At 36.8% G+C, this 17,491-nt stretch overlaps 2 protein-coding genes across 2 annotated transcripts in view; both read right to left on the bottom strand.

Annotated features, from left to right (window-relative positions):
• The window catches only part of LOC107757550 (sodium/calcium exchanger 2-like), a 26,778-nt gene extending 16,661 nt beyond the window's left edge, over window positions 1-10,117 (bottom strand). The window contains exons 1-2 of the mRNA XM_016575065.1: window positions 9,903-10,117; window positions 4,112-4,259 (exon numbers count right to left, since the gene is read on the bottom strand). The gene's annotated coding sequence lies outside the window, so the exon portion shown is untranslated. The remainder of the gene's footprint in view (window positions 1-4,111; window positions 4,260-9,902) is intronic.
• Window positions 10,118-10,945: 828 nt separating this feature from the next.
• On the bottom strand, window positions 10,946-14,929 carry LOC107757518 (F-box only protein 50). The gene is made up of 6 exons (XM_016575005.1): window positions 14,697-14,929; window positions 13,654-13,740; window positions 13,327-13,423; window positions 13,166-13,261; window positions 11,245-11,383; window positions 10,946-11,150 (listed from the first exon to the last, which is right to left on the bottom strand). Exons 1-6 carry the CDS (start codon window positions 14,839-14,841, stop codon window positions 11,001-11,003), a joined length of 714 nt encoding a protein of 237 aa, XP_016430491.1. The 5' UTR covers window positions 14,842-14,929; the 3' UTR covers window positions 10,946-11,000.
• Window positions 14,930-17,491: the final 2,562 nt, after the last annotated feature.

The raw sequence follows: 17,491 nt of genomic DNA, 5'->3' as shown, positions 1-17,491 counted from the left end.
GAGAGCAGCTTGGAAGAGAGGGGCGGGGTCAGCAGAGCTCATTAACATTTAAAGGAAAATGCTACAAAACGGTTTGCTCTGAAAAGAGCTGATTTTGACAGGGTAAAAAAAGTGTTTTTTACACTACCATTGAGAAATTTTAACCAAACAATGTTACAGACTTTTCATTAAGACCCTAAAGAATCATATCAACTTGTGACAAAATGGGCATCCGATGACCCCTTTAAATGCAAACAGAGAAAGAGAGAAACAGGCAGTAATATTCAGAAATGAAGATAAACACACTGGGGGGCAGGGGGCAGTATGCTTTTAATTGATCAAAAGTGACAAAGACATTTATAATGTTAACACATTATAACATAACACATCCGTTTATACATTAATTAATTTAATCTTAATTTCTCCCTTTCTTATTTTCCTCTAATCGTTTCTTCATGTCACCCGTCACCTGTGTGGTGTGTGGTAGAGATTGAGAGTGACGTGCTGGACTGAACCATGTGGTCATATTTCACTTTCTAGGCTGCACTATGGTTACCTGGACCTCAGCTTTACTGTGCTACTCTACACCACTGTTCAAAAATAACCTGCGTGTTTGAAAGTATCTTGTATGTTTTTGTAGATGTTGGGTGACGTTGCATGTGTTTGATTGTGTATGCGTCTAAGTGAGCATGTATACATTTAATCACTTACAGTTATGCGTGTGTATGTTTGTGTGCAGGTAAGTGTGTGTGTGCTGAAACAGAAATGTCTCAGATTACCACGATGACACTGTTTCAGTCTGTCAGTGCCGCTGATAAGTGATTGGCCGGATTGGCTTACACACAGAGCTCTGACAGCTTAATAGGAGTTAGCACCTTTTAGTGGTTAAGATTACCACCACCAGAGAGAGAAAGTGACAGAGGGAGACAGAGAGGGAGATAGACGGAGAAAAGGAGAGGATCTGTTCTAGGAAACGTGAGAGTGACAAAGGAAAATGAAGAGGACGGTTAGGTAAAGTGAAAGGAGAGGAAACATCCACAATTTTACTAAATGCCTAATTTTCAGCTGATTTGCTACAATAAACATTTAATAACTAACTGCTTAAAATGATAAAAATTAAAAGGGTCCTATTATGCTTTTTCACTTTTTAAATTTTTGTTAGTCTGTAATGTTGCTGTTTGAGCATAAAAAAGATCTGCAAAGTTACAAAGCTCAAAGTCCACTTCAAAAGGAGATATTTTATTTAACAGAAATCACTTTTCAAAAACTACAACGAACGACTCGTTTGGACTACAACGCATATTTTCCGACGAATGGGACGAGACCTTGGTTGAGCTGCACTAGAGAAGGCAACGAGTGTTATCACAATGTCGGAGACACGCTAGCTTTCCCAAGGCAGATGAACTTAGAGTGGTTACAATCATCCGGGTTTAAATCGCACTCAAATTGATTTGATTTTGACGCAATATTTACACGTGACATTTCCCGATCAGGCGCCGAGTGTTGCCAATCACAACACACACTGGCCCAGCTAACCAATCACAGCACATTTCGTATTTCAGAAGGCGGGCCTTCATTTGATACAGGAACTATTCCAGCCGTTCATGCCAGACTGGGGAGAGAGGTTTTGTAATAATGTAAAATATGTGAAAAATAATGTGTTTTTCGAACAACCTAGTATGAGAGCCTGTTCTAGTACACCCCCAAAACAAAATCAAGACTTTGTAAAAGAGCCTAATAGGACCCCTTTAATTAATTTAATAATGATTGTAATGTTGGCACCACTCTTAGGTTAAAAAAACAATTAAGTTTAACTTCATTTTTCAATATTAGCGAGTTTAGTCAACATCCATCTAATCTTCAATATAGATTCCATGAATTCATTTTCAATTCTTAGCCACACTGACAACTACTGAGCTGCTGCTGCCCTGTGGATTGAGAGGCATTTATGAGAGTGAGTGTGCTTTAACACCTTCTTTCTCTCTCTAGGAGGCTCTATCGTATTTGCCATCCAATACTGATTACACACACTCACACACACTTGACTACGTAATAGTGAAAGGAAAACGTGAAACAATTGACCTAGAGTTGTGTAAAGCAGCCACAAACACAAACACTCATAGAAAGCATGGTATACTGTATACTGTACCGCACCATAGTATTAACACCACAATGCTATCCTTTATAAACACTTACACAAACAATACAAATCCAAACACACAACTAAATAAATGAAAACTAATTTTATGCAGTTTTTTTTTTATTTCTCTAGTATTTATGATAATTTGGATCAGTCCAGAAAGGTTCAAAGATACTGTAAAAGTCTGCCAGCATTCTAATACTTTAACAAATTAGTTTAGTCAATAATGAATCCTTCAATCGGTTACAGAATTCTCTCATAACATCAATAAATCACAATAGCACTTAACCATAGCCAGTCAACTTTATTTGACTGTCCATGTGTGTCCCAAAAACAAAAAAACATTTAAGCCAGTCTTTTAAAAGTCAGTACTAGAACAGTGTTCCAGCTGTCTCCAAGGAACACCTGCCAATGAGGTAAACACACGCACACACACACACACACACACACACACACACACACACACACTGTGATCAGAGATCTGCTTTCAGTATCAATACACCATAATCTCAGTACATTGCCCTCTCTTTTCTCCATTCTCTACTCACCACCAGCACACACACACACACCTCTAATTATCACCAACTTCATATATAGCTGTCATTAAACACACTAAACTAGAACTGTAACAACTTACCAAATTACAACAAAGTAGAATGTGCCACATAAAATGTAAATTATGTTCACAGTAGCATTAAAAAATCTGGGGCCAGTATGCTGATTTGGTGCTCAAGCATTTTTTATTACTATCAATATTGAAAACAGTTGTGCTGCTTAATATTTTTGTGGAAAACCTGATACAAGTTCAAAAGCATTTGTTTGAAATAAAAATCTTTTGTGACAATATAAATGTCTTTACTGTCACTTTTAAGCAATTTTTAATCAATTCAATGGATCCTGATGATGATGCATGTTAAATATGACATCAGCTTGTAAGTTATTTTATTTATTTATTTTTGGTTGTAGCGGAATAAAGATTTTTTTTTAACCAAATAATTTTATACAAACATCTGCTGTCTGACCTGGTATTTTAAACAGAACCGCGCACAGTCATGTGTACACACTCACCAGGGCACATGCACACAGACGGTGCAAGTGACTGACACACTAACATGGGCATTTGCATTGATAAACTCAACTCTTGCTTTCATGGTCTCCATCCATGCATTAAATAATTAACCTGTTGCAGATCGATCTAAGATCAGGTGGTTAACTAATGACATATTTAGATCAAGTGTTCGGATCGGAAACTGTGCTTGATCATTTGACCTGGAATCACGTGATTGACCTGTTGCAGTTTTGCATGTTGCATATTACATGGTCCTCTATAAGTGGGACGCACCAAACCGAGACCAGCAGATCACTTCACAGATCTAACATAAGACAAAGACGAAGCAGATCAACAGACTTGCACATGTGAGACAAGCATACATGCTCACACATACATAGACAAATAAACCAGACTGTATTAAACTGAGAGAGACACACATACATACACACTGATCAGACTGCAGCAGGAAGGCTGAGAGCTCAGGTCTTGTGGTGTGTGTTACGGTGGCCCCTCATCCTAGCCAGCGTTACTCTAGAAGGATCTGCAGTCTCAACTTCACCCGCCACTCATCACGACACTGCCGTTATGCAATATTTAGCACAGCACTCACACACCAGATACACACTCATGCTCAGACAAATGCTGTCTAAATCACACTATGTCTGACCAATACACATGAACATAAACTTCTAGACTGGCAGTTTGGAAAGACTGGAACAATAAATAATACAAAACATTTGTGGTGGGATGACACTTTTTAGTGAACGTTGACTGCGGTTCTAGGCTGAGATTCATGCGCACCTAGACAGGAGCTGTTGACCATTTGGTTAAGATGGCATTTGCTATTGACATTTTGATTTCCTCTCAAATTCTTCAATGAAACACAGAATATGTAAATGCGGTTGAGGCAGCTCAAGTCAAAACAATCTCAAATGACTTACTAGTGCCTCATGGGGTGGTATTTTGCGGTGGGTGGACTCAGGTAAGATTTAGGTAGAGCTCTGAGTGAGAGCCAAAGCGATGGCAAGACTTCAGCAGCAGCTACAGAGCTTCAGCTCAGGACCCGCAGTGTTTCATTCTCATCCCACTCTGAAAGAGACGAACTGGAAGTCAAGAGTGTGCCTGTGTAGGAAGCTGTGGTAGAAGCACACCAAAGAAAATGTAGTGAACAACAACCTGCATGTCATATACACATATTAATACATTGGAAACATAGAATGATGAAATGTAGAGTACAGGTATACTACAGTTAAAAAGTTTGGGGTTTGTAAGATTGAAAAAAAAAAACTTTTTTGATACTTTAATTCAGCAAGGATGCATTAAATTAATCAAAAGTGACAGTCAATTCTTTTTCATTGTTAGAAAAAAATAAATTTCATATAAATACTGTTCATTTGAACTTTCTAATCATCAAAGAACTCTGAAATATTTTTTTTATATTTTGTTTCCACAAAAATATTAAGCAGCACAACCATTTTCAGCATTGATAATAATAATAACAAGAAGAAATGCTTCTTGAGCACTAAATCAGCATATTATGCCGGGCACACACTGCACGATTTTCAAAGTCGTTGAGTCTCTGCTTTTCTCACACTGCACGACTGTCTGGGGTTGCATCTAGTTGCTGTTATGTGCACATGACGGATCAGGCGACAGGGGGTCACTTATTACAACCAAACACATGTGATAATTGATACGGGTAATAACGTAAGATCACACGAGAGACAGGCGTTCTTGCGTGAGAATGGATTTATTTCGGACAAAAATGGTAGCCTGCAAAAAGCTTGCAATCCAAGTTGTCTGTATTTGCAGATTTTAAAAAAAGAAAAAATTAACAAACAAGAATATGAAGGAGAATATGTGATACTTAAGGTAAAGCACTTAAAGTAAAGGCTGCTGAAAATGCACCTTTACCATCACAGGCATAGATTACATTTCAAAATATATTAAAATAGAAAACAGTTATTTTAAATTGAAACAATACTATACAATATTACTGTTTTATCAAATACATGCAGCCTTGCTGAGCATAAGAGACTTCTTTCAAATGAATTACTAAGAACATTTATTGAACATTTTATTTAAAGGGGTCAAATTCATATATATTAAGCATGACTAGCATAATTATTTGCATATGAATTCTTGTTCTTCTCAGGTCTTATATTACAAAATATAAAGTATTATCAGTATGCTGAAATACTGGCCAGTATGATAGGTTGTTAATGTTACGGACAATAACAAATAAATAGCCAATATTATAAATATATAATACATAGTTTAAATGCTACAAGTAAATTTAGTGCACATAGTATAAAAGATGGATAAATAGTCTCTTTAAAATATTTTCTGTAAGTGCTCATAATGATAATGGGGGGAGCACTTTTAGATGCTGCAGATTCAGAACAGAACTCAAAGAGTTATAACCAATGGATTTGAATGATTAGTTGGGTGTTAAAGGGGTCATATGATGCGATTTCAATTTTTCCTTTCTCTTTGGAGTGTTACAAGCTCTTGGTGCATAAAGAAGATCTGTAAACATATTAATCAGTTCATCGGTTCTGAAAAAAAAAGTAAATCACAATTTCCATGAAAATATTAATAAGTGTTTCTTGAGCACAACATCAGCATATTAGAATGATTTCTGAAGGATCTGGATGCAACAAATGCCTCGTTTGTAATGGGTTTTAATGTTTTTGTCTCGTTGCTCCGGGAGACGGCATCACAGTATGGTAAGGGGTGTAACATTTCCGTCACACGCTTGAGCTTTTCGGCCAATCACAACGCACTGGATAGTTGGTTAATCAGAGCACACCTCGCTTTTCAGACCGATTAGTTTTGTAAAAATCGACGCGTTTCAAAAAGGCGGGGCATAGAGGAGAAACAATAATGTACAGTATGTGGAAAATAATGTGTTTTTTTAACCTTAAACCGCATAAACACATTTCATTACACCAAATACACAAAATAATGTTCTTTTTAGCAGCATCATATGACCCCTTTAAATGAGACAGTTTGTTAAAGCACATTTCCAAGTAGCATTAAAAATAATTTGTTTCAAGAAATTAACTTTTTCCCCAGCTCTGCTATCATTACATGTTCACATGCGGTGTAAAAGCAAATTGCTGTTTAAGGGTTAAATCTTTGCCATAATTTATCGCCATCCCTTTAAGTTGCTGGATAATGTTGTATACCTTAACATAGGCGGAAACAATTAAATGTCCAGTATCAGGTGATAGCGGTAAAAATCCCATTACAGACAGATGTGATAACTGAAATTGAATAACATAACACTCTTCCTGACAATCACATCTATAGGAGGAGCATGATTCTATAGTAAAGACTATAGCATCCATCACACACACACACACTAACATTTTTCCACAACAACAAGCATGGTGAATCACAGTACACATTCCATCACAGAAAACCAAATGTTTCATTTATATTTGTTAGGTATTTGATTGTATTATGTGAGCTGAACCACCATTGATGTCCTCTCATTTATACACATTTATACTAGCTCAACCCTTCTGTCTATATTTCCTCCTGTGCCAATGTACTCTAAAGAGCTCCATTTCACTCTTACCTCACTCCCAGAGTATCACATTCTGCAGGCAATGCAGACACTGCATTACCTGTCCAAAGAGCAGAAAAAACACCTGTCTGGCTGCGTGCTCAGGGCTACTTAACAAACTACATCCTATTTACCAGCCTAAACACAAAGAAATAAGGAGTGTGTGCAAGTGAGTGGGAAAGAGAGAGAATGGACTGGATTAGTAGTGCATGGAAGAAGCAAAACATTTGCAGACAGAGTAAACCAGCAACACTTTGTTCAAATGCATTTAATAACACAAAACTTTTGTGCTAAAACACAAAACACAGTTTTCATCGTTGAAAGAAAGTGAGTGAAAATAAAAACTAAAGCAAAGTTCAAACCAACCAAGGAGGTAAAACTCATACAACTATCTACTAGAAGAAAAAAGACCATATCAGGAAAAGAAGGAAGGATTTTAGTGTTTTTCTGTTCTTGAAAGTTTATTAAAGTTTGAATTTAAAGGATTTATTTATTTAAATGGTTTATTTCAGCCCTCTACGAACACCTTGGCAATTGAATCGCCATTGGCTAGTAGATTTTTTAGTTTACTTGCCAGACTGATAAATATATATAAAAAATGTAGTGAAGTAAAGAGTAAAAGTTGCTAATATCTTTGATACTCAGTACAACTACAAAGTACCCAAAAAGATACTTAAGTACAGTAACTAATTACATTTACTCCAATACTTTACACCTCTGAGCTAAACTTATACTTAGCCTCCAACTCACACACTGGCGAGTAAAATCTGAGAATTTATTAGCAATTGGCTAATATTAGACATCATTTAGTCGCCCAGAGTGAAGATTTAGTCGCATATGCGAGTGATTTACTCGCAATGTAGAGGGTTGTATTTATTATTCTTCTAAATCTGATGAAAGCCTGTGTGCCCAAATGCATTGGTTTAAAATGAAGTGTTTATAAATAAATATTAATAAAGTGTTGCTGGATTACTTTTTGAAGGAAAAGTCTTGCACGTTTACCAAATCTGCACATATTTTAATAAAAAAAATACTGTAAAAACGTGTTTGTTATAATTTGAAATGACTGCTTCCTATTTTACTTGATTTAAAATGTCATTTATTTCTGTGGCAAAGCTGAATTTTCAGCAGCCATTATTCCAGTCTTCAGTGTCACATGATCCTTCAGAAATCATTCTAATATGCTGATTTGGTGCTCAAGAAACATTTCACATTATTAAGTGAACATATGCACATCTTTGACTCAGCATCTTTATGGTGTATGTCAATGTGCTGCTGTAAAGATGGTCTGCCATACTGGACTCAAGCCGAGTCTCATGTTTCGGTCTCTTACAGAACTTCACGGATACTTTACCGTTTAGAGGTGCCCCTCCATCCCAGGGAGGTTAACCACTAACGTGTGTGTGTGTGTGTGTGTGTGTGTGTGTGTGTGTGCATGTGCCCATGTGGGAGATGCTGCTATTGGATAGTGTCTGTTGTGCTTGCATTTCCAAGTGATTGCTCTGTAGGAATTTTTGAGAAACAAGAGAATGGTTGAAACACAACACTGGAAAACAGTGTACAGTTAGGAATGCAAATTCTGGGACTGGTGGATGTTAACGTAACTGGAGAGGATCAATGAGTTACTTTCTCTTGCATGAATCTTCCATTACGTGAACTCACACTCATTTATCCACACTTTTCACTGTAAGAGACAGTCTTCAGGACAGAAACACTTCTGCTCAACCTCCAGCATTCTCATCAGCATTATCATCCTCACCACGACACAATCATGTGTGCAGTCTCCCTGCAGACATGTTTACCCACGTTACTCGCTGACCGCACCAAGGATTGTAACTAAATATTCTGTTTCTTTTTTCCATTTCGAAAGACAACACCTTTTCTGAGCTAGACGGGCTACCGTTTAATCAGCTCCACTTTGACCACACACAGACTTCCACCAGACAATCGTGACTTTCACGTAATCCAAGACTCTAAGCATTACTCTGCTACAGAAATTTTTAACAGGCCACTTTATCAGATGATCTATAGAGTATAGACTAGCCGAATGGAGTGTCAATTCAGTGGACATAGCAGAAATTATATTAATAATAATAAAATTATAACTTAAAAAAAACTAATGAGACATTCAAGAGTATTGAGGGGGTTGTGCTGTAAAGTTGCCTAGTTAAAATATATAAATCCTGCATTTATAAATTCAACATTTCAGCCAATTGACTACCCTCAAACTGGTCTGTTTTTTTACTAGTTTATATCATACTTTCATTCCATGCACCTACAAATGATTTGGGTGTGCCAGGCAATATATTTTTATTCTGTAAAATGTGTTAATAATGTGCTTCAAAAGGTAAATTATCTGATTCACAGTCAAAACAATAGCCTATAAATTTGACTGAATCAACCTGAGTACATTAGGTTATGGCAAAGAATGTTATTCTTAATAATCAGATCAACTGAAGTTAACAACTGCTGATTTTCAGTTTTTACATTGTAGTTTCAGTTATATGAACTCTGATTACGATCATTGTTAGATCGCATTAGAACACATAGAGAATCAGGTGGGTGGACTGAAAAAAGATACTTCGATCTATCTAGGTTTTCCGGGGTATCTCAGGCCATCATTGTGTTCGAAGGGTATCTCTAAGGGGGGATGCTGGAAATACCCACTCTAACCTGTCAGGTAACTTAAAATGTGGTAACATCTAAATACACTAAATATGAGTTAGTAATATGATTACTGGCTTCATATGATTTCACCAACAATTTTTAGAATCAACGCCAGGAGAAATAACTGCCCTTTTGCACTTTTTCCTGTGTAGGGTGAAAATGTCAAATTTTTAGCTTTCATAGACTCCTACAGACCTAAGACCTGAGGTTGAACGGCTTATTAATAACTTGTGTAAAGCACAGACTGAACTGCACATGCGACTGGCAACAGGTGCGACTCTGTGAGGTAACAGTACAAACACAGCTAAACACTTGCAAACGTATAATGGGTTCATTTCATTCTGCGGTTTATAACAACATACACAAAGAAGTTGTCAAGAGCGTATTCGTTCCTGACAGTTATAGTGGCAATTAGTGGACCAATGTGCATGCCATACAGCACTATAAAGCCCCAGTAAGTGTCTTTATCTAATTTATTCAACAGAACTTACCTTAACATCTATGGCAGAGCTCAGAATGGACGGACATGACCGGGGGGTAGTAGAGGATGTTGCTCCTGTGCTCAGGAGAGTCGCGCCATTCGTTTTCGTGGTGTGTCTGTTTCTGTCCCGAACTATTGCGAGCACCCCAAACAAGCGCGTATCCTCCGGACGCATAGCACGCGACAGACTGCGCAACAGCTCAACGCGACGCTCTGATTGGTGCGTCAAACATGTCGCCCTCAAAATACCTGAACACTGGCCTTTACATACGCCATTAAAAACTGGAGCAGAGCCAGAGGGTAGAATCACCTATATACACAAATATGAGGCTTTGTAAAGTTTATCAAATAATTATTAATTATAATAATTAAAAAATAACAATAATTAAAAGCTTTTAAAAACAGCGATACTTTAAAGGGATCGCTATTTTTTCTTACAATAATTGTTCCATGCGAAAATAGATACATATATATTTATAGTTATAAATGATTAATGTTATAGTAATTATATATTTTGTTATATAAAATAGTTATATAGCTATAAAATAGTTATACTGTGTGTGAACTGCCCTTACAATAATTTACCATAGTAACCATAGTTACTGCTGCCACAAAAAAATAAATAAATAACATGAATAAAAATAAATACAACCACTACTGTCGTCAAAAATAAAAATGACACAAAATGGCAACTGGTTTTGAATTAGGAATTAGTTCTGATTCCATATTCGTTATGATTTTACAGTTGTAAAATAACTGTAGCAACTGTTATTTTCACAGAAATGATTTTTACCATAGTAATATGTACAGGTCACAGCATCTTGTTTGCAATCAGTGAGCTATATCGCCATCTGCTGGCCTTACATACTAAAATATAATGGCACCAACTGTGCATCTCGAGTGCTATTGTGAATACATAAAATAATACAGTGTCACAAAATGAATGAGGAATGTTTTATTACATTATTAAGCTGATAGATACATCTTATGAAGGTGCAGTTAATTTATAAAAACATTTGAGACAATGGTGCTTTGTTCTAAAAAACAGTCTACAGAGTGCATCAACTCCTACCATGTTTTGTTTTTTTGTTTTTTTGACTGTGATGGATTATTTCACACCAGTTTTGCTGGTCTTGATGATAATCGAGCTGTCTGTGACTTTGGTATTAAATAATTCAACCATGAACTGGTTCTTCAGTCTGTGGAGGAAGTGAATGTACCTCACTCCCGGCCCATACTTGGAGAATACATGGGAGACCTATACACATAAACACACGTCATGTGGGCACATGATTATAAAATGCTTAATGAATATAAATATATGAATATATGTGTATACACGAGTGTGCTACCTTTTTCCAGGTGTGTGAGTAGCACTCCAGGTTCTCCTCAGGGTTATATGTGTGCTGCTTAATGACCGTCTTACCATCAGCACCCAAGAGCTTTACGTCAAGCTGATAGATAGATTTATGAAGCTGGCTTTCCTCATACCTACACATGAAGAGAAACACCCAGACATTTTAGGGTGAAAGTGCATATTAAACCAAACCTGTGATTTTGCCTGAAATTAGACATGTCCCTTCAACTAATAATTGCAACAATGCAAACTGTTTCTAAAACAGTTTCTGATGGGATTTCTGAAACCCATCAGAACCCTTCAGAAATCCTGATGGGATTTCTGGCCGTGTTCTGAGGTCCTGTGCTGATCAGCTAGCTGGTTTGTTTACATCCATCTTTAATGAGTCCCTTGCTACCTCGGTGGTCCCCACCCCCTTTAAAAAATCTGTCATCATCCCTGTGCCTAAGAACAATAACCCCTCTTGCCTGAATGACTATCGTCCAGTTGCCCTCACGTCAATAGTCATGAAGGTCTTTGAGAAACTTATAAAGAACAACATTTGCTCCTCTATCCCTGATACTTTGGACCCTCTTCAGTTTGCCTATCATCCCAACAGATCTACTGAAGATGCCATCTCTCACGTCCTGCACTCTTCCCTCATGCACATTGACAGCAGCAATGGGAACTATGTAAGGCTGCTATTCATCGACTATAGCTCAGCTTTCAATACTATAGTCCCCATCAAGCTAGCTTCTAAACTCATGGACCTCGGCCTGAATTCTTCACTCTGCAACTGGATATTTTATTCTTATTTTTTTATCTTACTTTTTCCATACCTATATTTATATATATTTTTCTTGTGTTTGTATTCTTTAATAATTGCACTGTCCATGGAGCGGACCCGACTTACATTTCACTGCTGGTCATATATTCTCTATATAACCATGTATGTGACAAATAAAAAATCTTGAATCTTGAATCTTGAAATAAAAAACAGTTATGTGTCACAGATTAAATTGTTCAGCTATGTCAGAAATAATTCAGATTCCTTTGTGCTTTTCCCCATTTTTCTTTAGCTGCAAACCATTTGAAAATCTGAACTGATAAATATGCCAAGAGAGGAAGAGATTGCATAACAGCTAACTTCCTTTGTTAAAGGGATAGTTCACCCAAAAATGAAAATTTGATGTTTATCTGCTTACCCCCAGGGCTTGTTTCTTCAGTAGAACACATATGATGATTTTTAACTCCAGCCGTTGCAGTCTATCAGTCGTATAATGCATGGCAATGGTAACAAAATCTATGAGAACAATCCGGATAAGCGCAAGTAAGTACCATTTTGATTAGCCGTCGTACCTACAATGCTTGTGCACTGTGTAAACAATGAGTGACGTATATGTGCGAGAGATCACTTCCGCCGCTTGCGTAAACTACGCCAGAGCGCGTACACACCTCAAGCACCGGAAGCTGTGCACGCGCCCAAATACAGTTGGACATAGTGCTGTATTAGAGGTAAAATATGATATAAATACTGTTCGGTTTCTCGCACAAACTGATCGTTTCGTGTCTTAGGACATCAATGTGTCGTCACGAGCCGCAGGGTTTAATTTGGATTTGTCTGTGCATGTTTTTTTTACTCTCATAGATTTTGTTACCATTGCCATGCATTATACGACTGATAGACTGCAACGGCTGGAGTTAAAAATCATCATATGTGTTCTACTGAAGAAACAAAGTCACCTACATCTTGGATGCCCTGGGGGTAAGCAGATAAACATCAAATTTTCATTTTTGGGTGAACTATTCCTTTAAAACAGATTTTAACTGACATCCAGTTTAATTTTTGACTCTTCTTTGCAGCTCAGTTTGCAATTACTGTTAGAAGATTGCTTACACTGCGAATAACTATTTTTATAACAGGTCATATAACTCACCAGTCCTCAATGACTATCTCAGGCTGAAACTCATCCAGCAGTTGGTCCCACAGACCCTCTGCCTTCAGGTCCACACATTGCTCTAGAGAGAACCACCTGAGATAAAAGTTGAGATCAGTTTTTGTGACAAAGATAATTTTTCTTGCAAAAGTTAGACTCACCTGTACTGAGGTAGCTGACAGACCACAACCCCAGGGGGGATTCCACTAGTGTCATATGGCAAAACTTCTGTACTAGTTTTCCAGCCAGAGAAATTACCTACAATTAGCATCCAGGTACAAGATTCAATCATCTTTTTATTAGCAATCAAAGACATTAAGAACAGCAGATGTTTTGTGTGTAAAGTTCAATCTATTCACAATTCATGTTGTTTTATTCAAAGATGTAATATAACACAGGTCCACTGCAGTAGATTTAAAATTCAGTAGTGATGAGATCAGTGGCTAGATTTTTAGGCAGCGAACATATCGTTTTGGTTGCTGACTCACCATCGGGCTCAAACTGAGGTGGTTGGTTTGGAGGAGGTGGCATTCCCGAACGATGGGGTTCGGGTGGTGGGATGGTGTGGTTTACACCTGGTAGTTGAACAAGAAAAAAAGATGAGTTTGAACGATTTAGCTAAATGAAAAGGTTCAATTTCTATTGCAGTAAAATTTAATTGCAAATAGGCCTACTGTCTTTCAAATGTATATGTAAAATACCAATGTAGCCAAATAATAAAAATATCCATATAATATAAAGACAACTTTTGCAGTAGTATTTCAATAAATAGGCTACATGTACAAGTACGAGAGGCTTATATGCACAATTCTTTGGTACATTTCGCTGCTACGTTTTGGCAGTTTCGGCACTGCATAGATTTAGTTCTTATATTCAATATCAAATAACTAAATAGTAGAAATAATATCTTGGAAATGCATAAACTAAATCCTTTCCCCCCTCTACATCCACAAAATTATCAATTATCCCCGTCTAAATTTAATTATAATTGGCTGAAATGTTCCACGAAGTAACAAAAAAAAAAGGCATGGGATCCCCTTTTAACATCTTACACTAACAATGTTAGTCAAATTCATATATTTACACCAAATACACAAAATAATGATCTTTAAAATAGCATCATATGACCCCTTTAAGGTTTGCCTAATATATAATCACAGATATACAGGATTTGTTACTACGAAGATAATGCCACTCTTCCTCTTTAATTCAATATTATCTTAAAAAAAATTGGAAACATTTCATTTTAAAACAAAAATCAGGAGTCAGGAGTACATAAAATTGATAATGTAATGACAAAATAACATAGTTTATGAATGTGCAATGATTCACTGCTACATTTCTCAATAGTGAAACTGGGTGTAGCCTAATTAACAACTAACCCGTGTGACAACCATATCCTCGATCTCAACATAATATTGTTACTTTATACAGTTACAACAAAGTTCGAGTAGAGATTTAATTAAATGAAACATCAAATTTAATGAAACAGTGCGAAGTAACGCTAGCCAGCACGGTGTGACGTCATTACCGTAAGGCGAGGGGTTCTGCAGCAGGTTGCGTTCAAACGGCTTCTTCTCGAACACCGATTTCCAGTCCACGCTGTCAGACTTGGGGACACCGTGAGCCCCCAGCTGCCACTGCGTGTCACACCTCTGTTTCCAGTCAGCCGCCATTTCAGACTGTTTTCCTCGCAGTCCGCGCACAGCAGACAACACAACAGACGTGGTCTGCCCCGCCCAGAAAACTGGTTCCGAAGAGCCTGCTGGATTTACGCAAGGTAACAGTTACTTTACTGCACTTTACTCAGAAGTGAGTCACTGCAGACACGAATGGCAGACCACCTGAATCTGAACATTGTCAAGACACTTATATTTGATAGTTTTGACCAATACACAGCATACACAGGGACATTGTCATGATGCGAGTTGTCATTACGCAAAGATTTATGAATTCAGAGCATTTCAAAAACTTCATTATAGTTATCGATTTGTTATTCACAAAAACCTGTACAGACACAATAGTTAGAGAGCAGGTTGTGGCGAAATAGAGCATAATAAGTAGCACTAACTTTTATATACCACACCCATAAAGACAACATCAAGGGCTTATCATGTCAGCAAAGATTTAAAGTTCAGTCCAAGGCTGCCTGAACAAGCAGGGTTCATTGTATCAACTAAATCCAGTAAATCTTTCAAATAAATGTTACTTTATAGTATTTTGAAAATGCACATGCATAAGCTCAGGATAAGTTCAATAACCTAAATAATCATAAAAATATTTTTTTAAGAGCTATTTTTTTTATTTTAAGATCTATCTAACTTTTATTTCTAAGTAAAATAACGAATATTTGCAAGAAACACTCTTATTTCTCGACAAATACATTTTAGTATAGTTTGATTAAATTACTTAATGTTTATATTTGCATGTGTAAAGATTTAATTTATAGTATTTATATAATATTTTAATATTTAAAATATGTGTAAAATATCCATAGCCAAATAATATTAATATCCAGATAATTTATTATAGCCTATATATTCTGAATTAATTTACTGTGAAAGTAGTTTCTTTCTGCTCAATGTCTCTATCAAAATTAAAATAAAATTGGCCTTATATTCATGTAGAATGAATTTCTGTATGAATGTTTCTTAAAACATTCAGTTCGATGCAACAATGTACATAAGAACATTTTACAAAACATTTACACATAAGTCTCTTCTGCTTGTGTTGCATCCGTCTATGGTTGACCCCTCACATCCAGCACACTCCCTCTTTGAACTGTTGCCATCTGGTCGACGCTACAGAGCCGACCCTCTCAAACACATCCTCTTCAGTTGTTGTTTCTTTCAAACGGATTACAGATCTAACGCCCTTTCTGAAATCCTGAGCCTTGCCAAATAAACAAAGGCCTGGGACTTTTTAAGCAATCTGAAGACACACCAAACCAGTTGCTCCCACAAGGATCCACCCAGTACCTCCTATTAATCATATATGAAACATTCTTCTCACAAACTCCTTCATTGTTACAGTGTTTTGTCAGTTTCCTGTGTTGCTTACTGATGTTGCAACTCAGTAATACTCAGAGTCAAGGTTAGTTTTGCAGGCTGTATTTTATGAACTGAGTTGGTGCTTTTTCTAGAGCTAAAGCTAAAATGAGCTTGTAGAGAAAAAGGAGGAAAAAAAATCAAATGAACCACAGAAATGTTCTGGTGTCAATGTTGTGATAGATAGTCAACTCAGCTCTTGATGTGGAAATACTGAGCAATTGCGCACATAAAGACCAGTTACACTTTACTGGTATTGGTTGGGTTTGAAAATAAAATCTATATAAACCTAAAAATTAAAATACCTCAACAGTGATTTAAAAAACAATGTACCGAGGAAAGATACGAAAAATACGAAAGCATTGTAGTCAGTGCTTTCTAAAGAGTTGAGGTTAAAGGTAAAACTCCAGCAACAAAACTGCCTTATCATTTAATTCATTTATCAGTGGTTATTTATTGTTTAATAATTGATTAACAATGCACTCTTTCATCTCATTGCTTGTATTATTATCACATTCTCATAATCCTCACATCACTCTCCTTTCTTGCTTTCAGATTGCAGTGGCAGCAGGTGGCCACCAGGGAGAGTTGTTGGTTGTTCTGTCTCTACTGAAGGGCAGTTCTATAATTCTGTATCTACAGGATCTGAAACACAAACGATAGCAATGCATCACTTTATATGGTGTACATCTGCTTCCTGAGCTCAGAACAAGCTCAGAAGTTTGTGTGCTGAAGCCACACAAACATCAGTATAACCACATAAATGTGGCGAACCAGCAATTACAATTCAGTCAGTTACTCATTTCATGAGAAAAGTCCACCGGCTACAGATACTGTAATCACAGAGAACGAGAAAAAGAATGTCGCAAAATAAACAAACCGATCAAACAAATTAATTTAAAATGAATTGCAATAAAATAATGCCGGATTAACGACATTTTTCTTTGAAACAGACTTTCCAGACATTTTCAATTATGATGTCAATATTATAATTATAAATATATTAAAATTAAAATATATATATAAATATTAAAATTGGCGGATGGCGTATGAGTTCAGCGCTGCGCATGCGCCGGTGAGTCGTGAAAACCAACTTTAGCAAAGGAAAAACATTCTCCTCTTGGCTTATATCGAAATCCTCTGACATTCTTCTTTACAAATCCTCGTTTTGTACTTCTAATAAGTGACCGTTGTTTTGTTTCGATATTTCCGCTGCGCTTCCGCGTACGTCACTTCTGAGCGGCGCATGCGCAAAGCCGACCTCATACGTCATCAGCCC

The sequence above is a fragment of the Sinocyclocheilus rhinocerous genome, unplaced genomic scaffold (genome assembly GCF_001515625.1).
Source record: "Sinocyclocheilus rhinocerous isolate Xijiao unplaced genomic scaffold, SAMN03320098_v1.1 scaffold984, whole genome shotgun sequence".
Lineage (NCBI taxonomy): Eukaryota > Metazoa > Chordata > Actinopteri > Cypriniformes > Cyprinidae > Sinocyclocheilus > Sinocyclocheilus rhinocerous.
The sequence above is the reverse complement of the archived record's forward strand: the minus strand, read 5'-3'. Positions and strand labels throughout refer to the sequence as shown.

Bases quoted from the DNA above. Each gene is read 5' to 3' on its own strand.
- LOC107757518 (XM_016575005.1), bottom strand. From the start codon at position 14,841: ATGGCGGCTGACTGGAAACAGAGGTGTGACACGCAGTGGCAGCTGGGG. The intron at 13,741-14,696 runs GTAATGACGTCA...TTCAACTACCAG, and splicing joins GCAGAACCCCTCGCCTTACG to GTGTAAACCACACCATCCCA. The intron at 13,424-13,653 runs GTGAGTCAGCAA...TGCTAATTGTAG, and splicing joins ACCTCAGTTTGAGCCCGATG to GTAATTTCTCTGGCTGGAAA.